Below are 18,505 nucleotides of genomic sequence, written 5' to 3' on the forward strand. Positions count from 1 at the left end.
CCTTCCGAGTAGCTGGAACTACAGGCGCGTGCTACCACGCCCGGCTCATTTTTGACTTATGGTAGAGATGAGGTCTCGCCAAGTGCAAGTGACTTTCAAGTGCTGATATAAGCAGAGCCCTCTGTACCGAACACCTCCTATGGGAGAAAACGGATCAACTAGCAATGCCGGGGTAGGAGGCCTGGTGTGAGGGCCAGGGCAGCTCTTCCTACACTGGACTCCTTCCCTGCAGGGTTTCTGATACCTGTGGAGCGCCCTCACAACCTTGTCAGTGCTCGGATCTGGTCAAAGCTGACAGCTGCCCCGGGCCTGCTCCCTCACAGGACTAGGGGTCTCCCCCCTCTGTGGGATGGGGTATCTGCCACATGGATCCGTGTTCAGAACATCTCCCCTGCAGGCCAGAGGCCACCGGGGCACAGGGGCTCGTTCTGGGCCCCCACGCAGCTCTTGTGGCCCTTTCGAGGGTGTGGGACCAGCAGAACCTCTCAGGGCTTTCCCAGCCCCAAGGTTCTAGCATGGGGTCAGCAAACTGAGGCCCAAGGCCAAGAACACATTTCATATTTTTAAATGGTTACAAGAAAAAGGATCAAAAGAATATTTTGTGACGCGTGAAAATGACCTGAAATTCAAATCTCAGTGGCCACAGAGGGGGCTGTTCTGGCGACCACCAGGCGTGTCTGCTCCTATCTGTGGCTGCCTCCGCAGGTGCCTCCTGTCTGAGCAGCCACGACCCACCAGTGACCCTCCAGTCGACATCCTCTGGTCCTGTTAGAGAAAGCCCCTGCCCCATTCTGGGATGTTGTTTCCGCTACCACAGAGAAGACACTCCTGAGAGACGGAGACCCCACCATGCCCTTGGCCCCAAGGGATGACACGTGCTTCCTTTCTCTGTCTTCGGGGGCCCCAGCCCCCAAGGTCTGGGCTGGGCCGGCTCCTCCCTGGGCGGCAGGCAGTGGGCCGGATGGGGCCAGCAGGCCTGTACTCACATGATGGCCCAGCCCAGGTAGTTGGCTGTGCTTCCCCAGTACATGGGGTTATCCAGGATGCTGAAGGGGAACGTGGTCACTCTTGCCTCCTTGAGAATCCCAAAGTAATCACCTGTGGACCAAGCAGGGCAGGACAGGAGGGTCACTCGGAATTCATCCACCCTGGCCACAGCATCACTGAGGAAGGGCCCCCGGAGTAGACTGCGGTGGGCCTGCTGGTGAGAGGGCCCTGCCCTCCAGGAGGCTGCAGAGCGGAGGGAGGCAGAGCCGGAAGGCCCCCCAGAGGGTGCTGCAGTCCCCAGGGCCTGGGTGCTGGGCCTTCCCCTCCCCACCACCTGCCCCTCTTCTCTTGCTCTCTAAGCTCCAGCCACATGGCCTTCCTCTGTTCTTCCTGCCGCCGAGCCTTGGCACATGCGGTTCCTCCCCCTGTGATGCCTTTTCTTGCTCTCTGTACAGACAGCGCCTTTCCTCCTGTGGCATTTCCCCCTCTGCTCCTGCTGCCTCCTTACTGAGACGCTTCTGACTCCCCACCTAAAGCAGCTGTTCTGCCAGTCACTATTCCTGCCCGTCTCTCCCTCTTCCCTGGCCCTCCCAGGGATCACTGGTTGCCAGGGGCTGCTCAGCCCCACACATCGGGCTGCGTGGTTCTGGCTCCGAGGCCTGCCCACCATATGCTCCCTGTCGCTCAGGGAGGTCAGCCCTAGGACTGCTGTTTCCCCACCCAGCAGCCAGGAGAAGCTGGACCTCGTGGAGAGAAGATGACCATTGGATGGCTGATCCCAGACAGGCCAGCCATCCACCCGACAGCGGCATGGCCACAGGGCCTCTCCTTGAAGGGCTGCCCTGAGCAGTAAAGAGTGTCCGAGGGACCACGGACAGTGTCTGGCTTGGGCCCCTGCGTGGTGACAGGCACCACCAGGCCAAGTGTGGCTGCAGCAAAGGTGCTGCTGCGGCCTTGCCGACTGGTTTCCCCAGAAACCCCTCGCTAGTGGCTCCCCTAGAGGACGACGGGCTTCAGCCGAGGCAGAAAGTAGGGCAGCTGCCAACAATGGGAAGCACAGGCAGGAGGGGCCGGGAGCTGCGTCACTGTCTGGGGATAAAGGGGGCAGGGGCCCAAAGAGCCACCCCAGGACTGCCAGGCGGTTCTTTCTTCCCAGGAAGCAGGAAGTGGGGCGGTGGGGCCTGGGGCGGATGGCACAGAAACCTACTTAGGGCTGACTCATGGCGGGAAGCGCCCACCTTGCCCTACATCCAGGGCTGCTGGGCCCCCTCCGGTGTTTCTAGGCCTGTCTGCTGAGGAGAGCTGCCCCAAGGCTGCAGGCCCAGCATTCTTGGGCTCCTCCCCATCCCTCTGCCAGCAGCCCAGACCTCCCACGCCCCAAGGCCTGCTGTTCATTGCCTGTGGGGCTCCCCGCCCCCCACTCTGCCTGCAGCCCTCCGTGCCCAGACCCACCAAAGCCTGGCCATGGAGGGCTCCTCACTGCTGGTCCTCCACAGGACTTGATTGCACAGCACGGCGCCCCTCCCCAGGGTGGCCCATCCTCTCCCTGCCACTATTGTTGAATTTGGGTTGGCCCCATCTTTGTTCTCGGCCACACCTGTCCAACCTCTTCATTCTGGGACCCCCTCTCTGGTTCCGACTTCCCTGGAAACGAAGCCTCAGCCCCTTGCACAGGCTTCAGGGCCTCTGCCTGCCCTCCAGTCCTGCCCTGACCCACACCCCCAGCAGCCAGTCAAGCTGCCCTTTCTTCCCTCCAGCTGCTGCAGCTCTGCTCTTGGCCTCACTTTTCCTTTACTGAGGCCTTTTCCTCCTTCCTACCTGCCCCGCCCCCTGCTCCACCTGGCAGATCCAGGCACTCCTGGTTGCCCCTCTTCCTGGGCCAGACTCCCACAGCTTCTGCCTGAGCAGGAAGCACTGAGCCACCTGCGGGTATCCCTCTTGCTGGGGGCACACCAGCCCCAGTGAGGCCTGGCCCCAGAGTGGGCCAGAATGCTGACCCCATAAATGCCACTCTCTCCCCTAGAGGATCACTGTGTCTGAGCATCTACTCCTTGAGAACTTGGAGTCCCTTGATAACCCACAGAGCCCCTGGGAGGCCAGACCCAGGCAGCTGTGAATGGTGTCTGTGGATGGAAAGACCAGGGAACTCGCAGATGGCCACTGAGCCTTGGAGGAAGCTGAGGCCAGTGGCTTGCCAAGTTCCTGCAGGGGCCAGGGGCTGAGAGGGAGGAGGACCTGGGTGTCCCTACCCTGCTGGAGAGCTGGCAGCCATGCCAACTCCCTGCTGGTTGCAGGGGCTCCCTTTGCTGACAAAGGCTGCTCCTTCTCTCCTTCCCTGTTCCCAAGGTTCCCTTGCCCTTCCAGATCCCCACCCCTGACGGTTTCCCCTCCACTGCTTTTCTTCCCAGGGACCAAGGAGCTGGAAGTTGCTGCTGTTGTAAGGGTGGGCAGGCGGGTGTCTGGCCCAGCCAGCACAGCGTTCCCAGCCCGAAAGCACCAAAGCCACAGGCAGAGGAGAATGGAGATGGGATCAGGGCCTTCCATTCCTCACCCTGCCCAGACCTATGCCAGTCCTGCCTGCGGCCCAAACACAGCAAACCAGAGTTCTGCCTGGCCTGGCGGCCTGGTGTGCAGGGAACTGCCCAGGGCAGGGCCAGAGGTGGCTGCAGAGGCACAGACTGGCCACCTCACCTTCACAAGTCAACAGGCAGGAACCAGGGGAAGGACACACCCCACACGGCCCCTCAAGGCCAAGCCGGAGGAGCTGTCTTCACTCCTGAGGAGGCAGCAGCTCCGTTAGCTGGAGCTAGACCTGCTATTAGAGCCCCCTGTTCTCACGTGGAGGAAGGAGGATGCCAGACTCAGCCCCTGCTGGTGGCGGAGCTGAGGCAGTGGATCTCTGGTGCTCCCCATGAGTGGACATCATGAACGAATGGCAGGGCAGCAGCCACTGGGCCATGTGCGTCCCCTGCACCACAGTGGGCCTCATAAGTTCACCCAGTCCTCTTGGACTCACCTAGAAAGGTTCCAGTGAACCCCAGCGCGAAGAAGCTGGAGAGCACGAGCACGACGCCCACTCCAAGGAGGGCGAGGCCCAGGAGGTAGGCCGCAGGGTGGTCCAGGCTTTCCAACGTGGGCTGGCTCAGCATGGCCTGTGTGAAGCTTCGGACATGGGACAGGAGAGGCAGGATGTCACTGCCCAGGGAGAGGCCACCTGCCCCTCTTGGCAACCTCCCCAGGGGCCAGCCCCCGGCTGCCAACGCCATGCCTGCTGGGCCACCTGGGAGGGAGGTGACAGGAATAGGGAGGGGCCCAGTCCTGCCAGATATTTTGACTTTTCCAAAGAAGCCAAAATCCTGACTTGCATGTGAAATATCCTAATTTTTAGAAACAGGCAATGAATGAAAGTCATTTTAGTCCCTGTGCATGTGAGCCACCAGCCACCAGCCTTCAACTCTGATCCTGTCCAATAAGCAGCCTGTACTACAGAGGAAGGTGAGGCTCAGAAAAGATGTGCTCCAGGCTGCAGGGCAGGCCCTGGTACCTGGGTTCCTGGCCCTGGTGCCTGTGCCGCATGGGTCCTCGGCGTCCCATTCCCCAGCAGGTTCGGCGCCCTGCAGTCCGGGGCGTGCTCAGTGCCGTGGATTCAGCTTCCCTAGCCTGCAGGCCTGGCCACATCCTGGGTGACTGACTTGGGCTGAAGGTGCCTCAGAGGCCCCTCTGTGTCCTGCTCCACACCCGAGACCCTTTGGGACCAAGCCACCAAAGGTCTTGCTAAGGCAGCAGGGTGACCAGGGGCGGATGACTATAACAGCTCACAGTGTGCTTGGAGGTTCAGAGTCTCCAACTGGCTCCCGAAGGCTGACAGGCCCCGTGTAGGTAGGGCACAGGGACTGGGCCTCATAATGGGGGAATGGGCACTGGGGGGAGGGGGGCCCTGGGCACTAGATAAGGGAGGGATGTGTGTGGAGGCAAGTACAAACACACCAAATGGCATTTCCCTTCTGCCCAGGATCACCACACTCAGAAGAGACATGGGGATCTGCCCCCGGGAAACTACCTACACTCCAGCTGCACCAGGTACCTCCCAGCAAGGGCAGTGTATCACCCACCTGCCCACCCATCATTTACTATTTAAGATCCACTCACCTATCCTTCCACCCATCCATCTACCCTTTATGCACCCAAACAACCATCCATCCATCCATCTGTCCATTAATGTATGCCCCAATGTATTCTCTCTCCACCCACACAACCATCCATCCATCCAAAAGTATCTTTGCCAGACTCTCTTTCAAGCAGATTGAATTCACCATCTTTATTCACTCCTTCCATTGGTAAATTCAGGTTTCTGTAAGATGTTCCTTACAACATGCTCCTTTAGCTCCTGCTGAGCTAAAGGCTTATAGATATGGGGGGGGGAACCCCCCCAAAACAGAATTATTTTTAGAGGGTGAGCCCCTTCCAGTTCAGGCTTCTAGGACCCCAATCAGCATTAGTGTCTCAGCTAGTGTTGTGAGAGGCTGCATTTGGCTTCAGTGAATTTTGTTTTTGGAGATTCTTTCAATACCTTTGTTCATTTCCTGATGGGTGATTTACGAGCACACCTGCCCACACCCAAGATGAGCATTCAGCAGTTTTGGGCCAAAAATGGCATGATCCCCATGCCCCACCCTCCCTAGTCACCTGCTCTCTTTGTTTCCCTGGATGAAAAGAAGTCCACAAAGGGAAACGTTTTGCTGATGTGGAAGAAGTAAAACAAAAAATGGCAGAAGCATTAAAAGGCATCAAAACAGACAAGTTCAAAAACTGTGTTGAGAGGTGGAAAAAGTATCTTGATGGGTGTATTGCATCAAGCGGAGAGTACTTAGAAGGTGACTGAAGTTTAAACATGTAAGAATAAATATGCAATTTTTTATAAATCAACTCTGGTATTTTGAGGTCCCTCCTCATATCCTATGCCTCCCCAGAACTGTTTCCTCCAACTGGACTGTCAGCTCTTCGGGGACAGAAGTTGCTTCCCCTGCTCTGAGTGTGCCCCCAGCCGGGGGAATGGCCATTTGGTGTATGTTTGTCATCGGCGGCTCCTCCCTCCTCTCCCATACCCCCGAGTGGAGAAGGAGCCAGGGAGAAAAAGAGAAAGGCCTGTGGACAGACAGTCACCAGGACCCCAAGGCTGAGGCCTGTGCCATGACCCGTCAAACAGCCACAAGCGTGTCAGGGCAGTCCTGCACTCTCCACCCACCAGTGCCTTCTTCCCTGGGTCCTGTCACTGCCCAGGGTCAGGGTTACCCTGCAAATCCAAGCCAAGACGCTGGGATTGGCTCAGGGCCTGGCTTAGGGTCACAGGCTGTCGTGGAGCCAGGTGGCCTCAAGCACACCCAGTGTGTTGCTTCTGGGCAGCCTGGGACCCAGGCACGCCCTCTACCCTGCCTCAGTACCCTCCCTATGCTCCTGTCTGCAGAGTAGAGTGGGAGGGGGTGGGGGTACAGGCCTTGCTGGGGGTGCGGCTCCCTGCAGCCACCTGGCTCCTCAGCAGACACTACAGTGGAGACCATACAGCAGGGAGACAGTGAACAGGGGGCACGTTCTAGAAAGAGAAGCAGCGGGTCTGCACACCTCAGTCTAGGGCAGAGTGCAGGGTGGGGACGGGAAGAGCCTGCAGGCAGAGGCCTCAGCCCAGCAGGGTTTGGAATGATCTTTGCCTGCCGCGGAGAAAGCAGAAGAGGAGATCAGTTGGGCTGCTGCAACAGTGGGAGAGGGGTGCTGGGACCAGAGGCTGGGTTGGGGAGGCTGAGGGTCACTCCGGAGGGAGGTCTGTGGCTCTTGCCTCCTGCCCTAGGGGCGGAGAACTGGGCCGGGGCCTGCTGGCGGGCCTGGCTTCTCTGCCTGGCTTCCATGCTCTGTCCTGGGCCGTCTCTCGGGTTCCTCTGCCAGAATTCATCTGCATTACCCAAGTGGACAGCAGATGAAAGGGAACCTTCTTGCTCTGACGTGGCCAAGCCTGAAGTCCCACGCGTTTCCGGGCCCCGCTTCCCTGGGAGAACAACTCAGTGGGAAAAGTGATCTGACTGGATGCATGTTCCTGATGCAGGGCAGATCTAAGGCCAGGGAGCGGGCAGGAGAGTTTGGGCACCTTGGCTGCCCCAGCCTTGACCTCTGCTCCTGCCCGCCCCCCCAACCCCACTGTTCCCTGGCCTGTGGCTCCAGCCCTGGACTGGCCCATCTCCTTTTCCATTCTGTTTTCTTGAGATGACAGCCTGGGCTGGCTCCCCACAAAGTGCTTTGTGGATCCAAGAGGCAGCGAGAAACCCGGCTGGGCTTCTCCCTGGTATTCTGTGCGGGCCGCCCTTGCACAGCCCAGTCACGTACACTCTGCTGATGCCAGATTCCAGGTTTACTGGAATTGCACAGCTCCAATTAGGCGATCAACGATGTTCTATCTTCTCCATTAGGCCAGGAAAGCACAGTCTGTCCATCCCACAGGGAAAATTAGCAGAGGGACGAGGAGCTCTGTGGCCACGAGCTCCCTAACAGAATGAGGTAATAGGACGCAATTTCCTTTGGAAATATTCTGCACTGGCAGTGGGGGTGGACAGAGACTCATTCATTTGCCTCGGGTTCTATTTTTAAGACTTGGATGGAGCTTTCGGTCACCAGTGTGACTTGAGGCTATCTGCGCTCTGCTTCCCTAAAATCCCGGAAACTGGGGGCTGGGGGGGATACTGCTCACTGTATCCCCACCCTATCCCCAGTCAGCGGTCTCAGGCTGCAGATCAGGCCACAGACAAATGCCAGGTGGAGCGTCCACAGTGCCGGCACAGGTCTGCCCCTGTTTCTATCCACAGATGACCAGAAACCCTTCCCCAGCGTCAGTCACCTAAGGGTGTCTCCACGACGTCCACATCCATGCAGAGCCTGAGCTGTCATCTACATCCTATTCTCCTTCCTCTCACGCCGAGAAAAACTTGCTCTTTCCACTTCAACTAAGACTAAGCAATACTATCCATGAAACGAGTTCTCTGATGGGCTTGGTTTTTTGGAATAACACATACCTACTAACACATAACAAGTTCATCTATGAAACCCCTGCAATCAAGAGACCTGAACTGAGACATATGCTGCTGCACAGATTTGAAGAACATGTCACCTTTTCAAAGGGCTTCCAAGGCCCATCGATGAGAGAGTCTGTTTTCTTGTACAAACAAGGAAACACATGGGCTGGAGGCTGGATGAGCAGGAGCTCAGGCTAAGGCCTCTTCTTCTGTCTCTCATGACCTGTCAACAGCAGGGAGGCCTCAAACCTTGTGGGCGGGTGAAGGCCACGGAGCAGCCCTGCCTTCCGTGGCCCTCTGGCTCCTGGGACTCCCAGGCTGACACCTACTTTCTACCCGGCTTTCAGGGTGGGAGGCAGACCCAGCAGTGTGCATTTGGGGGGCAGGGAGGACAACCCTTTCTGCCTGCCCAGCTGTGCTCCTGGGCCCACTGGCTTGGCAGAGGAAGGCCTGCTCCTCCCACCTGGACTCACTCTTGCTCAGGGCAGCCCCTCCTCACCTCCCTGAGCTCCAACAGCTGGGCCCGGTGCCCCAGCAAAACCTAACCCAGATTCCCTGTCCAGTTCTCCCGCTGCCTGCATGGACACCCCCACCTCTCCACCTGAGCCTTCGCCAAAGATTCTGACGTAGGCCCCGCCCACAGCTCACTGATGGCAGAACTCCAGGCTCCAAGGGTGGAGTCCTCACCCTCACACCCAGTCGGTTGCCAAATTTTGGTTCTGAATACACAGACCCCTACTTGCTCCCCAGCTCAGGCCTCAGGCCTCCACCTGCCTCCTGCCCCAGCCTCCCCCCAGAGCAGCCTCCACTCCTGTTGCTGGCACTCCTGTTCGGAGTGTTCCGAATCCTACCTCTGGCCAAGGCCCTTCTCTCAAGGCAAGCCCCCAGCAGCCCTCTGCAGCCTGTCTGCCCCGACCCATGGGACCTCCTGAAGGCAACATGGACTGACCCGTGAAGGAGGCTGGTATCACTGGTAGCACTCCTGCGAGGGAACTTCACAGATGGAATTAAGGTCCCATTCAGGTGACTTTGAGTTAATTAAAGGGAATTTACCCAGGATGGACCTTTCAAAGAGGGTCTGGAGGCCAGAGACAGAAGTCAGAGAGACTCGAAGCAGCAGAAACATCTGCTGGCCTTGAAGAAGCCACCCACTCCTGCTGTGGGGAGGGCCACTTGGCAGGGAATGATGGGCAGCTGCCGGGACCTGGGGCCCAAGGAACTGAATCCTGCCAGCAACTGGTGGGCGGGGAGGAGGACTGCCTCAGAGGAGCTCATTGCCTGGGCTGATACCTTGATTTCAGCCTGGGGAGGCTGCTTCAGAATCACCAGGGAACTTCTGAAAACAGACTTCCCTTGGAGGGAGGCATTCTCAAGCGAGTCTGCCATCTGGCAAGGTTGCACCTGCCCCACGACAACTAGCCCACAGGGCAGTGGGAAGGTTGCTCCCTTTCTGCAGGGACACGTGGCCCGCCCAGCTGTCTGCAGAGACGGCGTGCCCCTTCCATGTTGTTTCTTCAGCCAGGGCTCTGCCTACGCACCACCGACTCACCCGCCAGGGCCCACCCAGCCACTGCAGGTGCCCCCAGCTATCCTGGGAGCATCTCCAGGTTGAGGATAATGCCTGACTGACAGCCACACTCCCAAGCTGGGACAGCCTGACTGTGCCCGCCACACCAGAGTACACCACAGGAACACCCCAAGACAGACCTGGGGGCCACGTTTCCAACAGAACCCTGGGTAATTCTGATGTGTGCTGGAATATAGCTCCACGAAGGGCTGGAGAAGGACCCCAGAGATTCCCTGATGCCCCACAGACCTGCAGGAGGAAGGGCTGCAGCCAGTCCTGTGAAACCCAGCCAGGTCCTACCCTGCCTGGCCGTCTACGCCACATGCTTCCCCACTGGCCTTTCTGGGGAGCAGCCCTTCGGGCTCATTAGAGGGCAACAGTCCAGGTTGCCTAGCTCCAGCTGAGGCTGGCAGTGCAGGGGGAGTCGCCAGCCAAAATGGGGCTTCGGCAGATGCCCCCGGAACCCATCAGCCCCGCTCCTTATTCACGCTCCACAGCCAAAGCAGACAGGTCTGTGCCAATCGCCCACTCAGGTCTGGACTTAGCGCCATTTGCCTCCAGATAACAAGGGGACCCTCTCCAGGCCTATCGTTTTGCCCCCTGGGACCCACCAGCAATGGCCAGGCCCTGGCCTCACACCTGGCAGGCCAGCCACTGAATGGTCTCTTGGACACCCTGGCCATAACCCAAACTTGGTTCAAACATGTGCATGTGTTCTCTGCTCACTGGAGAGGAGGAAGAGTCAGGGAGCCTCCTTCTGTGAGAAGCTGGCTTCTTCCCAGCTTGCTCCTGCTGGGCACAGAGAGACTTGTCCCCAGTCCCACAGAGCTATGATCTTACCGAGAAAAGGAACAACTGTCTCGAAATGTCCAGAACAGGCAAATCCATGGGTTCAGAAAGCAGATTAGTATCTGCCAGGGGTTGGGGGAATGGTAACTACTTCTGAGCACGGGTGAAAAAGTTCTGGAATGAGACAGACACGAGGGCTGCACAACACTGGACTATACCTTAAAATGGTTAAAATGTCCAATTTTATGTGTGTTTTAGCACACAAACACAAAGAAAGGGTGCTGAGGGGTGGCAGGCAGGCTGCAGCAGGGGCCGGTGCTGAGGGGTCCCCTCACAGGCCCCTCCCCAAGGTTGCGTGCTATGGGAGGGAAGAGGCAGGTGGCAGAGCATGCTCTGTGAATGCAGCATGGGCAGATGCCTGGAAAGGGAAGGACAGCCGGACAGGGGTCAAGGAGGACAGAGCAAGGGCCAGTGCATGCCCGTTGCCCTCTGATCCAAAAGGGAATTAGAGAAAAGCAGTCCGGGAGCAGCCCACAAGCATCCTTCCTCTCCTCCGCCAAATCTCCTGGACGGCCGGTCCAACCAAAACTCACGGATCTGCCTCCAGGTAGACAACGGGTCAGGCTAACACTGATGTGGAAAGGTCTGGAGTGGAGGAAGAGTCGTGGAACCACCCTTTCTAAGAAGCTGACTTCTTCCCAGCTAAGCCAGGTCTCCCTGAGCCCAGGATTCAAGAGTAAAACAAACAGTACTTTCCTGTGATCGCCACACCTGGAGCTAGGCTGGGGCCTGGGGGAGGAGGTGGGAACTCCTGCCAGGGGGTCAGGGGGCCAGAGGCCAGGAAGGGGACCCTCGATTCTGCCTTCAGCAGCCATCCATTGTGGGAAGAGGAGCCAATCCAGGACAGCAGCCCCTCCGCTACCCATTCCTGCTGCCCCGGCCCCACACAACCACAGGGACCTGTTCACAGGGAGGTTATGCCACCTGTACTGCTGTGGTCTGCTCTACATGTGCTGCCCCTCCGGTCCCTAATGAACCTGACAGCATCCCTCCCCAGCCCTTCCCGCCAGCTTGGCTCCAGCTCAGCCTTCCTCAGCAAGGCTCTTCCTCACACCTCAATCCCCAGACTCCATCTGGTTCTGTGTGCACCTGTGAGGCCCAACTTCCCAGAGCAGGCCACGTCTCTCAGTCTCTGCTTGTGCCACACATTCACGAGGAGCTGGTAAGTGAGGAACAGGGTGCTGTCCCTTCTCCTGGTCCACAATGGCCCCTGCTTTCCCACCCAGATCCCTCCTGAGAGTGGGGCAGGGACGACTTTTCCATTGCACAGATGGGAATATCAAGGCTCAGGAGGATGAAGGGACACACTAGGGTCAGCCAGCTTGTCAGGGGCAGAGCTGAGGCTGATTCAGAGCACCTGCCCCTTCCCCAGGTTGGCTCTGACTCAAACTGTGGAGCCAGGTGTGAACCCTAACCCAGGGACGCTCAGAAGACCTATACAATGAGGGACGTGCACATCAATACCACAGTGAGATGCCACTCACATCCATCAGGATGACCACATCAGAAAGACAGGAAATAACAAGTGTTGGACAAATTGGAAACCTCATGCACTGCTGGTAGAATGTAAATTGGTGCAGCCACTGTGGAAAACCATACGGTGGCACCTCAAATAATTAAAAATAGAGTTCCCTTATGATCTAGCAGTTCCACTTCTGGGTAGATACCCAGAAGAACTGAAAGCAGAGACTGAAACAGACACTTGCACACCCATGTGCACAACAGCATCACTCACAATAGCCAAGGGATAGAAACAATCCAAGTGTCCATCAACTGATAGATGGATAAACAAAACGTGGTGTATCCAGGCTTTAAAAGGAAAGAAATCCTGTCACGTGCCACAACATGGCTGAACCTTGAGGACCTTACGCTAAGTGAAATAAGCCAGTCACCAAAAGACAGATATTATCTGATTCCACTTCCATGAGGTGCCTGGAGTCATCACAGTCATAGAGACAGACAGAATGGTGGTTGCCAGGGGCAGGGGGAGAGGAGTTTCAGTTTGGGAAGATGAGAAAGTACTGGAGACAGATGGTAATGATGGCTGCATAACTGTGTGAATGTACAAAACCCTGTCAACTGCATGCTTGAAAATGGTTAAGATGGCAAAATGTACATATATTTTAAAATGCACCCATGTTGAAATGTAAAAACCATTCTTAGCCCATAGACCATAAAAAAGCAGATGGCTAGCCAGGTTTGGCCTGTGGGCCACGATTTCCCAGCTGGGAAAGAGTAGAGTAAAGGAACTCATCCAAGCTGCAGCCCAGAGGACCAGGAGTTGCTCCCACACACAGGCCCAGTGCTCCTGCCTCTCACCCTTGTAACCCTGTCCAGACGGTTCCAGGGAGCTTCCGAGAGTCTGCAGCTCCTGAGGACAGAGCACCTTCCTGGCAGTAGGCCAGGAAGTGAGACCACACTGGGCACCTCTGTGTGTGCACTGGGGTTCCTGCTAGCTCCTGCGGAAAGGGCTTCTCCTGCTGGTCAGCTGGAGATGCTGAGGGTCAGGAGCTACAGGCGGCAGTGGAGGGCAGAAGGACACAGGCTTGGCTGAGGCAAGGACCCTGCATCATGGGAGGGAAAGTCAGATCCATCCGTAACCCTGGCACTATGACCACAGTGGAAGTAAGGCCCAGGGAACGTGGGCAGGGCCTGGGGTAGTGAGGCCACATGTTTACTGGCGTGCTGGAGCACTCGTCAGGTATCAGAGACCACCGGAGCCTCCAGCCATCCCATGACCAGAGGCCAGGGATCAGCCAGGCTCAAACCTGGGCTTCCACATTCCCAGGCAGGCTTGTCTCTCTCTGCATTGAGCCTCAAATACTTAGTGATCATGCCCAGGTGTGGTGTCTGACCCTGGGGACAGAATGGCCTACAAGACAGGCACGATCCTTATGGTCTGTCAATAGAGGTGGTCTTAAATGAAGTATATAAGCCCATACGTGGCCTGAGTGAGGGCATGGGAGCCCGAGGGGAGCTGGAGGTGTGTACAGACAGGGGCTTCTTTTGGCCCGGTATGGTCAGGGATGGGCTTTTTGGCAGGAGCCGAGGATGCCAAGAGCCAGATGGGGGGACGGGGGCAGCAGAGCCTGGCAGAGGCCCTGCAGTGGGAACAGGGTGGTGACCTGGAGCTGCAGTGCAGTGAGCCTGGGCGGACGGGCAGGGCGGGACCACGCAACTTGGGAAGGCGGTGAGTGATGGGGTTATCCTCAGTGTGGCGGGGGATGATGACATGATTCGATGCCCATTTAACGCCACCACCCTTGCACTGTGTGGAGGCCTGGACTGAAAGCCAGGAGCCACGGAAGAGATGGCTGCACTGCCCAGAGAGAGGGAGATGGAGGTGGGGTGGACGGCGGGGTGGCCCTCCAGGGGGTCACAGGACTATGAATTACGGCTGTGCTGTGGGCAGAGCAGGGAGATGGCAGGAAGCAGTCAAGAAGGCCTCTGAGGCTTCCAGCTTGAGTTCCCCTTTACCGAGATGGGAATGGGCAGGAAGTCAGCACTCAGCAGAGACACAGAGCAGCTCCCAAGCAGGGCCAGCGGACGGGCTCTGGCAGGCAAGGCAGCTGGTTTGCCCCTGGTTCTCCACTTGCTGGCCCAGGACTCCCCTGATGAACAGCTTCAGGTGCCCACCTGTGAAGGACTGCCAGGATTATCCAGACCCAGGTGGGGTGGAGCCCAGTGTGGCTGGTGCTTGGTGACAGTGGTCCCAGCATGCTCTGGGGCGGGGGGTGGTGAACGGCTCGGACGGCAGCCTCGAGCTGAGTCCTGAACCCTCTCTTGCCCTCTGCCTGTCCTCGGTCTCACTGCTTCTGCGGGGACTTCAAGTGTGTAGTTGGCCAATGACAGTCCCCTCCCTCCCAGTTGCTGGAATGTGAGTGCCTGGGGTCTGGAGGGCGCAGTCTGTCTCCATCCTGCCAGTGCTGCCCAAGGCCCCATACTGTGTAAGAAAGGTCACTCCGCAGGTGGCCTGAGAGGCAGCAGGGCAGGAAAGAGGGCCACCTCCCTTCCCCTCTGGAGGTCCCACCCACAAGCCCAGTCTGGGTGGCGCTGGTGCTATGACTGCTACATTTCTCTGGCCTAAGTGGATCGAATCCTTTTCCCCAAGCCACTGCCAAGCCTTAAGCTGCCTGTTTTTCCACCCTTGTCAGGGCTCTGTGAACTGCAAAACCTCGGAAGAATCACTGCTTCTTGACAAGCCACACTTTTTTCACCTGTCCACTGGACTCTTTCCTGCCTGGGCAGCCTGCTAGCTGGTCAGCAAGCCGGTTGTGCAGGCCTGGAAGTCCCTTGCCCCCTGTGGGTAAATGAGGCCTTTCTGGGGAAGCATCCTCACATAGATCTACTCAGCCCCCTCTGAGAACCAAGGCCCTGGACACCCATCCACGCCTGGAGACAATGAGTAGCCCCAGCCTGAAAGGCCAGGAAGCAAAGACCAGGAGCCAAGGATCCAGTGGGGAAGGGTGACCTCAGCAGCACCCTGGCCATCACGCTCGCCCATAGGAAGGCCAAGCCCACCATGATGATGACAAGAAGGTAGCCAGGGCACTGGGGAGGGAAGGGCTACGCCACACCCTCAATGTGAGTGTGGGAGGGGCCTCGGCTGCCAGCCATGCTTGCCCCCTCGTCCTGGCAGGGAGCATCCACCAAGCCCCTTTCCTGTGCGTACCCCAGTGCCATGTGCACTGCAGTACCCGCAGGCCAGGCTGGGCCGAGAAGAAGACGCTTCCAAGGGCAGCATGGAGAGCTGGCCCTGTCTAAAGGGAGAAGAGCTGGCCCTGCCCTTCCAGGGCAGCAGCACATGTCCTGTCTAAAGCAGCAGCTGGGACTGGCCCCAGTGACTGCTCCATGTGGGGGCATCACCAGGCATGAACAGAGCTTCTAATCTGTCCCAACAAGTCAGAGATGGCGACTCACTGGTGCAACTTCTCATTTTTAAAGTGCCACCCGGGCCACATTTAGTCTATGAGCTGCTGTGCGCTGCCTGAAGTGATTCTCAGGGCACCCTGGGAGGTGAGATCCCCGCCCAGTGACAGCCAGCTGCCTTGCCCCACCCAGCCCACGCCCCCAGAGTGCCCGCTACTGACACATTCAGGGGAGGGAGAAGCATTCGCTCCCAGCCCAGTGGGGGCTTCACCATCCAGATCCAGTTCACCTGCTCTGACCTTTCCCTTTGATGATGGCAGGAAGGTGCATGTCCCAAGTCCAGAGATGGACAGAGCAGCTGCTTGACACCGGTCCCGGCCTGGGGCTGGGGAGATGTCAGGTCCCAGTCCCCGTCCCAGCCCTTCTGGAGGGGACTCCTAAAGCAGTCTGGCTATACAGTGACAGCCGGAATGCAAGCTTGGGGACCAGCCAGGCGATGTCCCTCTGTTCCTTCCTGTTCAGACTTTCCCATCTCGCTCTGGACCCCAAGCAGGGTGGTAGCACGGTCCCATTCACATTGCCCCCCTTCCTGAGGTCACTAGGACTCCTCTGCTGGCGAGAGTCTAGTCAGAGGGGTCGGGCAGGGACTGTGTCACCACAGTGGGCTCGGAAAGCGGGATCCCCTGCCCACTCAGAAGCAGACGGACCCCCAACCGACCGACTGCGCCCCCCACCTCACGGGACAAGGGGACTGTGCTTACCAGTGTGAGCGCAGGACATTCAGGAGCAGGATGGTGGCGCCCAGGGAGTAGCAGGCCAGGTAGGGGGACCCGAAGGCCTTGCTCAGCTTGCGGGTTCTCTGCTCCCATCTCGCGACCTAAACAGCAGGTGGAGAACCAGAGCGAGAGTCGGGGGTGTGCTGGGGAGACCCCAGGATGGCGCTGGGGCAGCGAGGCTCCCTCTGTGTCCCCAGAAGGCCTGGAAGGCCAAGAAAGGAGAATTACACAGAGCAGCCACTCCACGCACTTCAGCTGAAACCGCTCGTAGAAAATGAACATGACTTCTGGCTGAGCACTTGCCCTAAAACACAGACTTTCCAATATGTGATTTTTAGCCACAAAATCCTTTCACCCTCTTTTTTCAAACTAATCACATCTAGAATGTCAACATTCAGCAGCTAACAGTGGAGAAGAGGAAGCAGACGGCCCTTCCCGCCTTGCGGTTGTCCCCACTGTCCTGAGCTCCCCACATACCTTGGCCAAGCTGTCTGCTGCCCAGTGCTGGCCCCGCACGTTGATGAATGAGTGGGGAAGAAGTGTGAGGTAACTGTCCTCTGGACAGAAACTTTTGTTCCCTTATACCTGACTTCTTTCTGCCTCTCCCCCCTGGAGCAGCCTCTGGCCAAGGTTGGTCTCTGCGGGATATGCATATTCCCAGGGGTAAGTCATGGGATGCAGGTGACCCATCACAGGATGCATGCAGGTAACCAAGCAACCTAAAGATAATGTAGTCTTTTTTTGGTTATTGTTGAGTCAGATCTCACTCTGTTGCCCAGGCTGGAGTGCAATGACAAGCTCATGGCCACCGCAGCCTCGATCGCTTGAGCTCAAGCGATCCTTCCGCCTCAGCCTTCCAAGTAGCCGGAATTACAGGCATGTGCTACCATGCCCGGCTAATTTTTTGATTTATTGTAGAGATGAGGTCTTGCCAAGTTTGCCCAGGCTGGTCTGGAACCTATAGGCTCAGGCAATCCTCTCACCTCGGCCTCCCAAAGTGCTGGGATTATAGGCGTGAGCCACTGTGCCCAGCCAATGTGGTCTTTTTAAAAAGCTATTAAGACTCTGAAATTTGACTTAAAAAAAAAAAAACCAATATCACGTGCTAGATAATTCTTTAATCTTGTTGTAGGCCAGGGCTCTGAGAACAGGGCTTTCTTACATTTCACCTCTTTAATTAATTCAAAGTTACACATTTAAATGTACTAAGATAGATGGTTAAAAATAGTAGATCCTTAGCCAGTCATGGTGGCACAAGTCTGTAGTTCCAGCTACTTGGAAGGCTGAGGTGGAAGGATTGCCTGAGCCCAACACGTCGAGGCTGTAGTGGCCATCAGCGTGCTACTGCACTCCAACCTGGATGACAGAGTGAGACTCCAACTCAAAAAATAAAAAAGTAGATCTTTTCCTTGATTGTTGTAATTCTCTGTAAGCCTAGGTTGTGAATTCTAAAATGTTATTCTAAAATGTCGGTGGTCACGTGCAAGAAAATATTAGCATGATAGGTCTCATATGTCAAACTGCACATAGGCTTCGTTAACTGTTAACTCAGGGTGGGTGAGAAATGTCTAACTGCACATCACCTAAACAATGATTTGTAGCCTAGAGAGTTATTTCTTTCCTTTTGGTTTTTTTTTTTGAGTTGGAGTCTCACTCTGTCACCTAGGCTGGAGTGCCATGGCACACTCACGGCCCCACCAGCGTGGACCACCAGTGTCAACCCATTGAGCTCCAGTGATCCTTCTCCCTCGGTCTTCCAAGTAGCCGGAACAGATGTGTGCTACCACGCCTGGCTAATTTTCTTTTATTTATGGTAGAGATGAGATCTCACCAAGTGTCAGGGGCTGGTCTCAAACCCGCGAGCTTAGGCAATCCACTTGCCTCGGCGGCCTCCCAAAGTGCTAGGATTACAGGCTGAGCCACTGAGCCTAGCCAAGAGTGATTTCTTGAGACTCAACCTATGTAATCCTCTTGGCTCCTTTGCTCAGTGAGGCAGTGGCTTTCAAGGCATTGGCCTAACCCTCTCTCCCTTTGCCTAGCAAAGAATAACTCTCTCCCCTTTTTCTCAACCTTTGTTTCCTGGATTCATTGGGTTATAGGATCAGAGATCATTGTTGTGGATTACAACCAAAAATATAAAAACCCTATGCTTATAATTTTAAAATACCCAGCCAGCTATGGAATAATGTGCATTTTATTTTTTTTGAGTTGGAGTCTCGCTCTGTCGCCCAGACTGGAGTGCAGTGGCTGCTCCCGGCCCCCGCAGCCTCGACCTGCTGGGCTCCAGCGATCCTTCTACCTCAGCCTTCCGAGTAGCTGGAACTACAGGCGCGCCCTACCACGCCCGACTGATTTTTTTTTTTTTTTGAGTTGAGTCTCACTCTGTCGCCCAGACTGGAGTG

General features: G+C 56.8%; 1 protein-coding gene across 2 annotated transcripts in view; it reads right to left on the reverse strand.

Annotated features, from left to right (window-relative positions):
- PEMT (phosphatidylethanolamine N-methyltransferase) overlaps nt 1-18,505 on the reverse strand; it is a 77,163-nt gene that overhangs the window by 2,711 nt on the left and 55,947 nt on the right. For both annotated transcript variants that reach the window (XR_002482403.1, XM_008066314.2), the window contains exons 2-4: nt 16,089-16,204; nt 4,004-4,149; nt 987-1,098 (exon numbers count right to left, since the gene is read on the reverse strand). Coding sequence is in view for 1 of the 2 variants with exons in the window: in XM_008066314.2 (XP_008064505.2) it covers nt 987-1,098; nt 4,004-4,149; nt 16,089-16,204 (374 nt within the window). In the remaining variant the exon portion in view is untranslated. The remainder of the gene's footprint in view (nt 1-986; nt 1,099-4,003; nt 4,150-16,088; nt 16,205-18,505) is intronic.

This window comes from Carlito syrichta, unplaced genomic scaffold (genome assembly GCF_000164805.1).
Source record: "Carlito syrichta isolate Samal-C Ts95f unplaced genomic scaffold, Tarsius_syrichta-2.0.1 Scaffold104847, whole genome shotgun sequence".
In the NCBI taxonomy this organism is placed as follows: Eukaryota; Metazoa; Chordata; class Mammalia; order Primates; family Tarsiidae; genus Carlito; species Carlito syrichta.